Consider the following 15,975-nt stretch of genomic DNA (forward strand, 5'->3'; position numbering starts at 1 on the left):
GGCCCAGTTCTGAGAAGATACATCCCATATAGCTTAGGTTTCTGCAACAATTCTGTTAAGTTTACTTCCACAACTGTACTTTCTATAATTTTAGATTGTCTATTTCCACACTTTTGATTGCACATACTTCTTAGAACTGAAAAATCAGTAGATGTTTGCATCACAAACACATTACTTCTAAACCAATAATTCCATAACGTATTAACTTTATTCTAGCCCTTCATTCAGTTAATACCGGTTCAAATGTCTCTCAAGCAGGTCACCAGTGAAATGACAATTTCTCTGTTTGGCCAATTAACCCCATGGAATTACAACAGCACCAAGATACAAAACGATTTCATCAGTCCACTTAACACCTGTTGACATTTAAATGTGTAATCTGGATGGATCTACCCACACTTGCAGCCTTTACTTCCCCATGCGCCTCTATTTCATTCATCTGTTAAGGACAGGAAAAAGCTAAAGTGCCTGTTCTCTCTTTAGTAATAGCATTTGCTGCTCATCCTGCGCATCTCTCATTGGCTGTGCTAATTCTCCACATTGCTCTCCGAATACCTGGCTCTACTGTGGCATCTTTAATGCCTGTGGGGTTTCAAATGGATATGCAAAAGACTACTTCTGCAATAAATAATCATCACTGCTGATACAGCAGCTTAAAGTAGATGCCCTTAGTAGTGTACACTTTAAAACGTCCCAGAAATGCTGCTCTAGTCTTCCTCATGACTGCTGAATAACAGCAGTCTATAAATACCTGCATTTCCCCAACAATCCCATTCCTTGCCCAACTCCGCCAACAAGGGCAGCACTCATCTCAAAGGCATAGGACTCCATGGCTAGCAGTTGTTTAAACCATTTTTTTTTTTTAAACAGCCCACAGCCCGAGCAGTCCCAGTCTTCTACAGCTTGTTATACCATTTAACCCAAGAATTTTACTGCATGCCTTATTTTCATGAACAGACAGGGGCTTTTCCACACAATCTAGTTTTATCTCAGCTAGTTTTTTTGTGGAACTTTTAGAATCGAATAGTATCACAATGGTCCATAAAAGCAGAATCCATCTCCCAGTGCCTCTTCAAACTGCTGACCACACAGTCTTTGAGCACAGGGACATACCCATACCTTTCAATTTCTTAGCACAAAAAATTTGGACAAAGCCCCCAAGATGGAGACAAATGTTAAAAATTGCTCTTATAAACTTAACGATTCTAAAACAGGATTTGTGTCAACATGCATTTTCCTGAAGAAAATGAAGTGTGAAACTCAAGTGTATATCATTATTTAGTAACTTCAATCTTGACTGATTTTCTAGACCACCACAAATTTTATGAGGAACAGACCAAAATTATTATGCAAAAATATGGACAGTTGAGAGGTATGGACATGTTTGAGTATTCCTCTCCAGCTTCTCCTAAACCCTGTACTATGGTCCCAGGCGCTCTCATAGATGGCAACTACTACTTCTTTCGGCTGCTCCCGTTAGGGGTCGCCACAGCAGATAAACTGTTTCCATTTCTTCCTGTCCTCTGCATCTTGCTCTGTCACACCAACCACCTGCATGTCCTCTCTCACCACATCCATAAACCTCATCTTAGGCCTTCCTCTTTTCCTGTTACCTGTGGCAGCTTCATCCTAAGCATCTTTTTCCCAATATACTCTGCATCCCTCCTCAGCACATGTCCAAACCAACGTAATCTTGCCTCTCTGGCTTTGTCTCGAAACCTTCCAACCTGGGCTGACCCTCTAATATACTTATTCCTAATCCTGTCCATCCTCGTCACACCCAGTGCAAATCTTAACATCTTCAACTCTGTCACGTCAAGCTCTGACTCCTTTTTGTCAATGCCACTGTCTCCAACCCATATAACGTAGCTGGTCTCACTACCCTCTTGTAGACCTTCCCTTTCACTCTTACTGGTACTCTAGCTCCTTTTTACAGCAGTGAGTACCTTCTTATTGTAGTGAAGACATCCAGTCTAAAAGAAATTGTTTTGGGAACTCAGTTCAGCATCTACCAGCTTTTGACTCTGAAGGGATTGCATAACTATTCTACACTCTCAAAGAGAGCGGCAGCAGCAACCTCGGTAGATACAATAATGCCATAGCCAAACACCATAAAGGAGAAGTTTGACTTTAGTAATTCTGTGCTGTCCTTTCTAACAAATGTGTGACCGATTCCTCATTCAGATTTAGTGTTTTTCTTTCCAAAAGAAAGAAAACTGAATGATGTTACTGATTGTAATATAAAGATTAAGTATGAATGAATCTAACATTTAAAAAAAAAGTAGGGAAGTGTGAACAGTTATATCGCTTTAGAAATAAAAAAGCAAATGAAGGCTGAAAACAAACTGCAGTCTGATGGAAAAAGTCTCAGGTTATACCCTGATGTCCAACAGAGACAAACAGGAAAGCTCCAAATAAATATTTTTTTCCTCTTTCAAACTGTATATGTCAGGCCTAGATATCTGTTCTATTGTAATAATGCTAGCAGTCAGTAATCATCTCTGCCCATTTTGTCCCACCTACATTATGTCACATAGGCAAGAATGCTAGAATGGATTCAATCCATAGGGGTATGATATCTGAACTACTTGAAAATGACTGCACTCTAAATTCACCTAGACCTGCACCAATGAACAGGGACAATTCTTCAGGCAATATTAAATTATTTTCCCACTCTCAGTCTTTGGTCAACTCTCTGGGACAAGTGGTTATTGCCTTCCTTATATAGACTCCCTTCTGAGGTTACCAATATTGCTTCACAGAAGAAAAATATTTCCATCTATTCTTGCATTTATGGGGGCAGTGGACCTGCATCAGGATGTTCCTTCCTTGAACTAGGTCAGTTTCCTTCAACATTATAACAATGATTTTGAGGAGGCATTTTATTATTTCTCCAGAATCTTCATCTGCTGAAAATTATTCTAGTGATCGTAGTAACTCATAAGCTGTACAACATTACCCAAACCAAATAAAATGATGTATCTTAATGTTGTGGGAACTGCTTAAGCCTTCAGTTGTACCAGCTCTCCTTCAGTCTTTTAATGAACTGCATAATAACTCCCATTATCAAGACACTCTTCCAGCTTTTCCCAGCAGTGCACAGAAACTAAAAAGATTCAAGCTCCCTTGTGTTTTCAGTTTTTAAAAAATCATTTCCAACCAGACCCTGCTCCCGAGGCTTTCCTTCAAAAGGCAGTTTCCTTAGCAACTTTTATTCCAGGCTCATTGGCATGGTGCATAATCTCAGAATCTACTGGTTATCAAGAAGCTTGATGCTCTGGATCCCATGTTGGAATTCATGATCCAAGTAGACATCCAGTTCCTTTCTGAAGGAACATGATGGAGTAGGTTTAACAGAGGGGGAGTGTCAGTTTGATATATGAAGTTGTCACATTTTATAGTACAGTTTATATTGCTTTTTTTTTTTTTTTTTTTTTACTCGTACCACATTCTTGTGTTCAGGACACCAGTAGGAATTCATAGGCTCATAGCTATTTACTAGGCTAGCGACCACAAGGGCCTTTTTAAGCCTAACCATGCATCCCAAATCTCTGATAAGTTCTGGGATCTTTGATAAGTGCAAACAGGAGCTTGGAAGGTGAAACATTTACAAGCAGCATCCTGGGAGATGAACCCTTTACAGGCTGCCTGTGTCCATTAGAGACATAGGTGCCAAACCAGTGATGAATTTTGTGTTCTGCATCTAAATGTCCGAGTTGCACTTGAATTGGGTTACAGAGGAACTCTGCTTCATGTGGATGGGGAGCCTGCTCCAGAGAAGAGGTAGTCTCTGGGATACATACCTGTCACTCCAGCATGTCCTACTTATTTCACAGATAAGATTTAAGTCTCCTTGTGAGGAATCTTTGCATCTTCTCCCAATGCACAAGATGACATGTGCATAGGTTACAGAACAGGAAGCAGTACTCTAGTTTGATAAAACATGTATACATGGTGACTTGCACAACATACACTCTTGAATTAAAGGTTCAGATGTCAACGCCAAATGTTTTGGTTACACATAGGTTCCTGTCATTTGGACTGACAGCACTTTCGTAAAGTTATATACATCTGAACAAAAACTGTTTTCTTTTTTTTTTTTCCTCCACTGCTGTGTGATCGCCAAGCAGGTACACTTAGGGGAGTGTAGGGGGACCCCCCCCCCCAAAAACAAATTGCTTCTGTGTTTTAGCAAAACTTGTTTCACTCTCTTTTTTCAATAGTTCACTACTCAAAAGTGCTGTTGATTCATTGACATATATCTGCTATACAGGTAGTAAAATGAAAGGTTATAATTAAGGTCTTCAAGATCGTTCACAACTGTTCAAGTTTTAGCTGTTGCCCATCTGTACCATATAAAATCTAATGAGGGAAGTTTTGACAAAATCAGAATACTGTGTTTATTGATACTGCAGGCACTGTCATTTCTACTGCATAGTGTTTAATGTAACAAGCCTTTTGAAGGAAGGCAGTATCAGCAGAGGTTAGGGCAATGCTCCCATTAATGAAGTTACATGGATATTTGGTGAGCCAGACAACACAGTCAGTTTTGGTGCAAGAAAAAAAGATGCCAAGAAAGATGTGACCTCAGAACAGAGTTTTAAAGTACTTCACTAGTGACAAAGATGGTGAAGATACCCAAGGTGGGGTACCAAATTGTGGGTACAAGTTATGCCTTAATTTACCTTCTGATCCTAGAGCTTATGAACAATTCAATCATTGGGTCTAGTAGTGAATGCTTCAGCTGGAACAAAGTAAGCTGAATGGACAGACAAACCTTCATCCAGAGTAGTGGTCATGCACTCAAAGAAATTTACAAAGTTAAGCATACAAGATCTACTGTTAAAAATGTACTGGGTTAAGTCATTGCGAAGATTGTGCGTGTATGACTCAATTTCCGCAATGATCCTCCCCTATCACTGTGTACAACAAGTTTGAGACGGACTATTCTGTTACTGAGGTTTAGGAAGGAACCTTTCTTCGAGGACTAAAGCTGCAATAACCTGTTTCCACACAAGTGACAGTCAGATTTTTCATGCTGCGTTTAAAATGTGAATAAATGGGTATACTACACATTTTTAAGTGCATAAATTAGCTCCTGCTACCACAGCTGGTCCCATGAATTAGTACTTGACCTTACTGAGGGCTGAAGTTACCATTTTGCAGTAATTTATGGAATCTTGTGCATGCAGAATGTGTGAATGGGTTTCCTCTTTGTTGTTACAAACTTGCTGCAAAACCTGTAGACTAGTGTGTTGTCTATCAGTTTTTGCAAGCATACATTTTTTTCTTCCACATCTATTTACACATGTGGTTTTGTAGACCTTACTACTGTCATCTCTCCTGAGAGTAAGCTTTACTTTGGAACATTTTTCACTTCGGGTGTTTTAATGAGTTCTTCTTTGACTACTACTGAGCTTAGCCTTCTTGCATCAGGTTGGGCAAAGGAAGGTTTTGTATGCTTCTCTTGCTTTAACAAGTTATTTTTTTAACTCCACCACATCTGGTTTACTACAGAATGTTCCATTATAACCGTTTAGTCCCACAGTGTCCCTCGAACAAGTTGTGACAGGGACACAATACACAATCCTAATTAAATGACACAAGGAGATTGGGTCACCATTGCTGCCATTCAAAAACATTTAAAGATGTCAACATTTTTATTAGGTTTGGTATGCAACAGAAATATCACAGCACTGTCAATGATAAAAAAGGGGTGAGATGACATTCAGCTCAGTACAGCTATTAGAGATGTTTGTCAGGATGATATCCGATATGTTTCTACCACTCATCAGCATTTTTACCACCTGTTTGAAATTAATATGCATTAAGACTAGTTAATAATCGCATGTGAAAACTGCTAATGCATAGTATTCCTACGCAATAGATAAAAATAGGTAACTTAATAGAAAAATATTTTCTCTTATGGGAAAGGTTCGAAGTTTATCAAGGAAGGTTTGAGGTGACAAGGAGGAGGTGCAATAAGAAAGTGCAAAAATGTAATTTGGAATGCTGAATGATGGCTATGTATAACCTTATTAAACACATTTTTATCCTATACCACAACTTCTAAAAGACTAACTTACTACCTCCTTTCTCAGTGGACCAAGCCAAGTATAAAAACTGTTCAAGCTAAAGCTTGATCAAGTATGTGTAAAAAAACAGGATAAGATTTTAAACTATGATTTTGTTACGGCATATACCTTGATTCCCGCATAAGCACTTTTTTAATACTAGAGTCTGTTGAGGAGCCACACATTCACCATACCTGTGGAGTTCAAGATTGGTTTCCATTAATCTGATCCTACCTTAAAAAAGGTAAAAAAAAAACTATAAGGCCCTGCAAAACAGCAGTGGCAAAGCCATCTCTGGATTTAGAGAAAATTGGTAAGTGATGATGCTTGGTGAAAGTACGAACGGAGCTTCAGGTAGCAGCTTCTAGAATATCCCTGGTAGGAACACCTCTGAAAAAGGCTGTAGAAGTAGATGCAGCCCTGGTGGAATGGGATCTGATCCCCTGGGGGATAGGTTTTCCATGGTGCTTATAGCAGAAATGAATACAATGTCTTATCCATTTGGAAATGGTTTGCTTTGAAATAGCCTTTCCCTCTGCCACTGCAGCAAATGCTACCAGCAGTTCAGATTTTCTTCTTGATTTAGTCCTGTCCAAGTAAAATCTAAGTTGTCTGTGTACATCCCATGAATGCAGAATCCGCTCCCCCTTATTCTGTGGATTGGGAAAGAAAGTTGGCAAATGAATGGACTGATTAAGAGCCACACTGGATACCACCTTGGGCATGAAGGATATGTTGGCCCTGAGTGACACCTTGTCCGCATGAATGATGGTGAAAGGCTCCACTGCCATAAGGGCCTGTAATTCAGAAATCCTTCTAGCCTAAGCGATTGCTAAAAGGAAGGCTGTTTTCCAGGAAATAAATTTTAAGTCTGCAGTAGCAGCTGGCTCGAAAGGAGGTAGAGTGAGCTTCTCCAGTACAAAGTTAAGGTCCCAGTCAGGGGTTGGAGCTCTTATGGGTGGCCTCAAGTTTTTGGCCCCTCTGAGATACTGCTTTAGCAGAGGATGAGAGTTAGGTGTTGTAATGAGCTGAAATGGCTGAGGCATGGATTTTTATGGAAAAAAAAGACAGACCATTGTGAAGCATCTCAGTTAAGTATTGCAAAATCTGAGGTAAATTGGGCAACTGCTGTGCTCATCCCTTGAGATTGATTCCAGGAACAGAATCTTTTCCATTTGTCAGTATAAGATTTTCTAGTACTAGGTCTTCTCACTTCCAAAATGACATCCATCACAGATTTGCTGAGGGATGCTAAGGGGGAATTTAAGTGATTAGCCAAGCTGCAAGATTCAATGTTTGGAGCTGAGGGTGCAGAATTTGGTTGTTCTGCTGAGACAGTAAGGAAGGTGTCTGAGGCAGATGCCATGGAGAAATTTGTGACAGACTGTGTAGGAGTGGGTACTAGTGCTGGCGAGGCCAGACTGGAGCAATCAAAATCATTTTTGGTTTGTCCTGTTTGACTTTTAGTAGAACTTTGGAGAGCAGAGGCAGAGGGGGAAAGGCAAAGACTGATAGGTTTTCCCAGCTGAAGGACAGAGCATCCACTTTCCAGGCTTTTTTGTGAGGAGTTCTTGTGCAAAATTTGTCCAACTGATAGTTCTGGGGTGAGGCAAAAAGATCCATGTCTGGGCTCCCCCATTTGCATGTGGGGTGAGGCAAAAAGATCTATGTCTGGGCTACCCCACTTGCGTGTCAACATGATGAAAATCATGATTTAAGAGCAGCAACATTCGTGTGGGTCCATGAGATTTATGCTTAGTTCGTCTGGCAAAATATTCAGCTTTCCTGGCAGAAATTGAGCTTGTAGTTGTACTCGACAGCTCAAGGCCGTGTTCCACAATGCCATGGCTAGTCTGCAGAGAGGATAGGAATGTGTACCCCCCTGCTTGTTTATGTACCACATAACCGTGGTGTTGTCCGTCTTTACCATTAGTTGTTTTGGATGAAGGTAGTCCTTGAAGGCTGTCAGTGCATTCTGTACAGCTAGCATTTCTTTTTGATTGATATGAAGGTGCATTTGATTTGGGCTCCATTTGCCCTGAATGCACTTCCCTGCCAGATGAGCCCCCCATGCATAGTCTGATGAGTCTGTAGTTAGGGTTTGGGCAGCAGGGGGTGGTGTGAATGGCAGTCCCTTGTTTTGGTGGCAGGACTCTGCCCACCATAGGAACTCTAGTTGCAGGCAAGGTATGATAGGAATCTGTTTTCAGGCTGTGACAATGTTAACTCCATAAACCTTTTAAGTACCACTGAAGTTTCCTCATATGCAGTCTTGCATATGGAATTAGAAGAATGCAGGAGGCCATGAACCCCAAGGCTTGCAGTATTTGTCTTGCAGATAGCAGGGTTTTTGTAGCCACCTGTTTGAAGTAAGTCACCAAATGAATTTGCTTTTCTGGCATAAGGAAAGCCATCTGGGCAGTTGTATTCAAGCTTGCACCCAGAAATGTAATTTTTTGAGAGGGTATCAGTTGCAATTTCTTTTTGTTTATGGTGTACCCTAGACAAGTTAGAACCCTTTTTACAAACGCCAGATGTTTTAGAAGAATGGCCTTGTTTTCTGCCTGAATTAGACAATCGTCCAGGTATGGATATATTTGAATATTTCTTTGCCTGCAAAATGCAATTACTGGAGCCAGGCACTTTGTAAATACCCTGGGCGCAGTAGATAAGCCAAAGGGCAGTGCAGAGAACTGATAATGCAAGTAGCCTGCTTTGAAGCGGAGGTATCTTCTGCAAGATTACCTGACTGGGATAAGCAGGTACGCCTCTTAAATCTAGAGTTGCCAACCAGGCATCTTTGCCTAGCATAGGAAGTAATTGGTGAAGAGTCAGCATCTTGAATTTTGGAATGTCCAGAAATGTGTTTAGAGTAGACAGGTCCAGAACTGGACGCCATGATTTGTCTTTTCTGGGTACCAGGAAAAGTCTGGAATAGAAACCTTGTCCCTTTTCCTCTTCTGGTACTAGTTGAATTGCCCCCATGTTTAGGAGGAAAGTACTTGTTTCTGAGCCTCTGCCCACTTTATTCTGAAAGTTCCTTGGGACTGAAACCTGGTGCTTTTGGAATGTCTGGGTTTGGCTTGAGTGGCTCTGGAAGGAACTGGAAAGGACCAGTTCTTAGTAGACCAGTGCCTACTAAATCTTGGAGGTTGTACTTGTAAGAAATATTTCACAGTTTGCATAGATTTACCGTCATCTTCCATCTTTTTTAGAACTTCTTCAGCCTTATTGCCAAACAGTCAGTCCTGCTGCAAAGGAGCATCCAACAATTTTGCTTTAGCATGATCAAGCAGAGATTGCACCTTAAGCCAAGCATGCCTTCTAGGCACAGACCCAGTAACAGCAGCCCTGCAAGAGGCCTCCAAAGAATCAAAACCACATTGCAAAGTATGTTTTCCAACTTGTTCAGCTGAAAGCAATAAACCCTGTAAATCCTTATTTTCCACACAGTAAGAAATCAACATAATTTTCTGTTTAAGCAGTCCCATGATATGATGTTGATATTTTAGCATATGGAATTGACAGTTTAAAGCCCTGATTGCCAAAGTTGCAGAAGTATAAACCTTTTTACCCCATCTATCCAGCGCCCTGGAGTCTCTATCAGAAGGGGTAGGATTTTTAGCAGTAGAAGCCTTAATGCCCTTGGGCCCCTGAGAAATAGTTTCAAGGTCCGCAACAGGATTTTTGAAAAGGAATTTGTGGGAGTCAGGAACCCTGTAGTATCTGTCTGGCTTACAAGGGGCCGGAGGCAGGGAATCAGGGGCCATACTGGATTCTGAAAACACATCATCAACAATGTCTAGTACAGGAGGTATAGCCAAAGGCCTATGCTGAGGAAGAAGAAGGAAATCCTTAAGCCTCTTTTTGGATTCAGAAAAATCCTGACTTTCCCAGTGGAAATGCTCCCTTAAGGTATGTAATGTTTCCCCAAAAGAAAAATCCTCAGGGGGAGAAGCAGAAGGAATGGAATCCTCTGCATCAGAGTCCTCATAAGTAGGTATGGACAAATCCTGTTCATTAGAAGTCAGAAGAAACAGAATCCTGTTCAGAAGATTCATAGTCAAGTTCAGCCCTAGGCCTCTTAGAAGGTGGGGGGTGTTCGACTACCCCTGATTAGAGTAATTAAATCTTCAGCCATTTTGATCATTTGTTTTTTAGACATAGGGGCCTGCACATGTGGCCTGGACGTCAGTTTTTTAGACATAGTTCAAGATTTTGGCCTTAATATTGACGGTGGTGTCGGTTTAATATACAAATCTGTAGGCCTGAATACACCCTCAGAAGCCAGTGCCTGCACAGCGGCTCCAGACCCATCCAAGGTAGAGACATCTGCGGGTTCCATAGGTGAAGCATCTCATGGCATACCGGACTCCAAATGGGTCTCAGTAGAGGCCTGCGAATCAGAAGTAGCGGGTATCAGGGGCTGCAAAAGCGCCTCACTGAGTACCTGCGAACTGGCGACTGGCTTAGGAGAAGCGTCGGCGGCGGTTTTGGACCTCAACGGCCTGTCTCTGTCTTTTTCTTTGCGATTTTTCGGTATTCCGGTAGTCGAATGGCTAACAGATGTCATTTCTGGATAATTAAACAGAGAACCAAAATATTTAGAAGCAAAAAGGTACAGACGACGGATAGTGCGCTGATTAAATAAAGCACAAAACCGACAGCAAGGTACGTCCTGGTCAGGGCCTAAGCAAGGAATACAGTACAAATGAAAATCTTTATGAGGTATTTGCTTCCCACGAGTACTACAAATATTAACTTTTACTGACATTGGTAAGGAGCAAAAAAAAGTTTCCCCAACGGGGTACTTAGCTTTTAGTTGAAGACATTGGTTCTGAAACTTGAAAACGAAAATTTCAGGAGTCGGCCGACCGGCACTTGCGAACTGCTTCTGCTTCGGGCACCGCGCGGCAAGAAAGACTGATGTAATGGCATCGACTGCATTTTTTATACCCCTGACAACCTGACGTCATGGAAGAAGGGACAGCAACCGACGCAGGACCCAAGACTTTGTTAATCAGGCAGACTGAGGGCATCCTGCCAGCAGATTACCCAAATGTAATGACTGCAACAGTGAAACACGAAGAACATCATCCCTGACTGATAAGTTAGCTACACCTGCCTTTCGCTGTTGATATCACAGTATTTATCATTTCAAGTAAACACAACTAAGCCATGTCTAAAGTCTTTTTTGATGACACGAGAATATGGAGGAGAAAAAAACAACCTTACTTGAACACATTTTGTATATTTCATTTCTAATCTGCAAAGAGATTTAAAAACATGTCCATTTTTCATGAGTCTAAGAACAGAGAGAGATTCAGGATTTCAAGCAAATAAAATAGCTCCACACAAGAAGCTGCCCAAGACCCAAAATAATCAATTTCAAAAGTGCAAAGTTTCTTTTAAGGCACGTTTGAAAATGTTTTCCAAAATTTTAGTGGATGACAATCTTCCCCTTTTCCTTACTAAAGCTCCTTACACTATTTCCACCCTGATTAGAAAGTTGGCTACGTTTTTTAACTCTGAGTAGTCATGACTTTCTTTAACAAAAGGGCAAAACAAGCAAGTACTGTGCATTAAGTAAAATGCTTCAGACCCACTGGAAAATCTATGGAAAATCTAGCTCCCCTTACACTGCTACAGCAGTTACTGCCAGTTGTGCCATGGTTTACTAGTTACTACTGTTAGCGTTATTAGGCATTAGACAGACTAAAAAGGTAAAATAGGTTTCATTTAAAAGACAGTTAAGCAGAAGGAAAGAATAACCTTGCTGGTCAAGCATGCCAAATAACAGTTCCCAAGGGAAGGCTACAGACTGTTCTTTTTCAGCTCTCTTTCTTAAGGGAAGAATCAAGGAAATGGTAGATAATGGGACAGCTAAGCCCCTAAAAGACAAGACAAAGCCTGAGAGCCAAGGCTAAGAAGGTGTGTAAAACATTACATGGTTTGGTATTATTAAAACATACTTCAGATACAGTTAGGGAAGTCAGTCAGTGAGTTAGTTCGTTCGACCTGACATTACAGAGAAAATTAAGCTACAATACAGACACTCGAGCCTAAGTACAGAAGACAGGTCAAATGAAGACTATTTCGGTTTATGTTGTTCAGGACTATCGGAATATGATGTGCAGTAACTCTGAATATATTTAGCAGCATTGTTACTACTAACCAGCATTTTTACAAACTGTTATTGCTCATCGGCACTATTAATGAAGACAGTATTCAGATATTGTGAACATCTAATAAAGCCTTATTAAATGAACTACAGTGTTTGGAGAATTAATTCTGAAATGCACACAAGACTTGGACCATAAAGGAGAGAATGGCACCTGTTCAGCACAATTTTGGGTAATTAACAGATAAAGACTTTCGTTTCAGTCTCATTTCAGTTGTTTCCAGTTAATTACTGTATACTACAGTCTTATTAATTCTTACAACTACATAAACTGAAATTTCGAAGAATTTCCCTGGAGGAACTACAGCAAGTGTTTTACCTCAGTTTTTCTCCCAATTTTGTTCTGCATTTATACATCCCAAACATCTTCAGTATCTATCTTACTTGTTCACTTGCATGGCTAAGACAGCACAATTGAGCTAGAGGCTCGATAAGTTCAAAAGGAAACCCAAAAGGCAATGCCCTTAGATTTCTAATAGGTAACCGATGTCCTGGGTTCACCTCATTTTAATCTGGCATTTTTGCTGATTACAGAATGGTTATCAAACAATTATTGGGTCCCTGCTGGTATGGCTACAGAGGCATAGCAAACATGGCTTTGGTCCCAAATAACACTCTCTCCATTTTACAAGCCACAATATAAATATCAAATTAGTGACTAGGTTGAATGCACAGTGGGCTTCAACTATTGGCTATTTTTGCATGTCTGACCCATAACCAGCAGTACTACACTGTTCCTCTATTATCACTTGCTTGTAATGTGCACTGAATTATTGAATATTTCAAACAGAACAAAATTCTAAGGCCCACTACCTGGTCTTTGGACTGCGTCTTTTAACAGCTAGGTAAAAGGCAAATTAACACACTTGAACATTGTATCAAAACAGTCCCATGGGGTTAGCAAGGATTCCAAAAAAGTATTCATCACACTGGTTATTACAGAATTCAGAAATGTGGCAAGTGTAGGCAGGAATCATTTTGGTCTAGCTTTAAAGACAAATGCATTTAACTTCTGTGAACATGAACATTCTCATAACACAAAATGTCTGTACTGAGCACAATCAAAGCCTTTTCATTCATATGAAATAGGCCTGTTTTCGGAGGATATCAAAAAGTTACCATGCCTCATGGTACATAAAGCCCCCCTCCACTTACCGTCTCTCCCCAGTTTCGCCTCAAGTCAGGGTGGTCCCAGGAGTACCAGGGATCACGCTCTTGTTGGGACCGGTCTGGCAGTTTTGGATAATCTCCATACCTATTAAACAAAATAAATAAATAAAACAGACAATGACTGTTGAGATGAAATTAAAAGGCTCATTACTTATAGTAACAGTGTATGTCAACTGTATAAGCTGCTAATCAGCAAGCAATACTTGGATTTCAATGATTTATATTCACTTTGCATGACATGCAAATTAGCCAGCTTTTTAAAACTCGACTACAATTTTAAAGACTTCCTGTCAATTTTCATGAAACACAGCAGCATAAATCTGGTTTGTAGGACAAAATAGTTTTAAAGATACTGATCTATGACTTATAGAAATCAAAGATGCATTTTTTGCAATCTACAGAAGCCATGTTGCACAGAATAAACGGTTTTACTAAATACAAAAATTATTACAGTTTTGAAGTCAATGAAAAAAAATTTCCAAAGATTATTCTGAAAAAACAAATAGGGTGCAGCATTAATCGCACACATTACCAGACTATGAAAAAAAACATGCCCTCATTCAGTGATTAACTTACAGGTAGAAGAAAAAGTGGAACAAAAAATAGGTATGTCAAATTCAGAAGAGCAATGGACTAGCAGACAACATACGTAACCGAATAAAAAACAATTCAAAAATAGAGGCCAAGAGGTAAGCAAAACAAAATATAAGAATCCAAAAAAGCAACAGGAAATGCAAAGCTCAGTAGCTGTACAGCAGGGATTTTTTTTTCTGATGAAGGCATTGTTACTCCATCTGCAGGCACCTAAATAAACTTGGAAAGGAAGTCTCTCACTTATGGGTAGAGTTAACATTTGTGGTCCCTGGTCAGAAGAATCCTAGTTATCACAATCAGGGAACCTTGTCCATGCTACCAGTGCTCTGAATTCAAGAATGGCCTTGGGAGCCAAAGGGCTGGCGAGGTGGGAGGGGGGGGGGTAAGGTCTTACCAGACACAAGTAGTAGAGTTTGAAAGGTAAGTTGAGACTAAAGGGCTTACTGTATTTCTTAGGGTTGTTGGGGGTTGGTGGACTGGTGGGGGACAAACATTAAGAAGCATGCAAAGAAATAAGACTACTATCATGAAGCCACTGCAGGCTGTTGTACAATAGGGTGGGGGGTTATCCCTGGCATACCCCTTGCAGAATTCACCAATAGACTATAATAGCTGTGAGTGAAAGGGCTTATAGTAAATCACAAAATGAGGTGGAAACAGGCTGTGGGAATGACGTCTGTCACAAAAAAATTAAAACAGGTTAAAAAACGCCATCATCATTCCTAATGGCTGTCAAACATACAGAGTTCACTACAGTAGACCTCTGCAGGGTAGTAAAAACCGAAGGGTAACATCTAGCTGTACCTGCTACAATTCTTAAGCTTTTGTGAAGCAAAAAGGTTACACTATGGATCTGCCAAACTGAAGACCAAGGAATATACTGGGAAATGTCAACAGAGTAGACCCATAGAAGGCTGGTAAGGTAATTTCTGTTTAATTATTATGCAGAGAGAATGGCAAAATAGATCAAAGGGGAAAACAGTAGATTAGGTGTCTACTTTGCACAATGATGGAGTAGAAAAGGAAACGAATCTTTAGTATCATAGCAGCAGCTGCACAGAAAAGGATCTATTGTGCACTATTCACAAATAAACTAAAAATATCAGCACAGGCAGAAAAAACTTAAAAGATATGCAGATAAATATAAAGGAAAAGTACAAAATAAACAATTTGATGACCCAAAAAAAGGTTTTATAGAGAATTGGGAAACAAGGCAAAAAGAATTTAAAACACCACCAAAAAAAAAAAAAAAAGGAAGAAGAAATAGATACATTTTAGAGAAATGCCTATGAAGATCCTGTGGAACATAAAGATGTTAAATGGCTAAAAGTAGTAAAAGAAAGAATGTCTGTCTTTTCAGCTTTTCCCGGTTAGGGTCACCAAAGTGGAACTCCGGTCCGCTAATGATTGGCAGTAGATTTTTATGGTGCCGAGTTGCCAGCCCGACACCCAACCTTCAACGAAGGCACACCCATTCACACATGTCTTTTGGAGGCCACTCTACCCCGGGGAGGACATGCAGACTCCACACAGAAGGCACTCCAGTCGTAAAAGAAAGAATAAGAAGTTCAAATGCACAGGATATGAAATGGGATGAAGTCATGACCAGAGAGACTGAAACAAAGTTAAGAAAAGCTCCTAAATGGAAAACCCCAGGCCCAGATGCAGTACCTAACTTCTGTTAAAAAGTATTAACATCTTTACATGGAAGATTTAGCCATGAGTAAGAATAAAAGGATAAAAGAAAGTCCTATGGAACAAAGGATCATTTGCTGTTAAAGTCATAATGCAGAACTGTAAAAAGGGGAAGAATCCAAGTATGGCATGGATAGACTACAAAAAAGCATCTGACAGTATCCCACATTCATGGAAAAAACAGTACATAAAAATGCATAAGATACACCCTACACTGACCGATTACATTACAGCAACCATGAAACAGTGGCAAAGCACTTT

General features: G+C 40.2%; 1 protein-coding gene across 1 annotated transcript in view; it reads right to left on the minus strand.

Moving 5' to 3' along the window:
• The window catches only part of NDUFB8 (NADH:ubiquinone oxidoreductase subunit B8), an 88,990-nt gene that overhangs the window by 42,928 nt on the left and 30,087 nt on the right, over positions 1 to 15,975 (minus strand). The window contains exon 3 of the mRNA XM_044056483.1: positions 13,411 to 13,510. Within this exon, the coding sequence (XP_043912418.1) occupies positions 13,411 to 13,510 (100 nt within the window). The remainder of the gene's footprint in view (positions 1 to 13,410; positions 13,511 to 15,975) is intronic.

Source organism: Protopterus annectens, chromosome 14.part0 (genome assembly GCF_019279795.1).
Source record: "Protopterus annectens isolate FY-2018-M chromosome 14.part0, PAN1.0, whole genome shotgun sequence".
Classification (NCBI taxonomy): Eukaryota; Metazoa; Chordata; order Ceratodontiformes; family Protopteridae; genus Protopterus; species Protopterus annectens.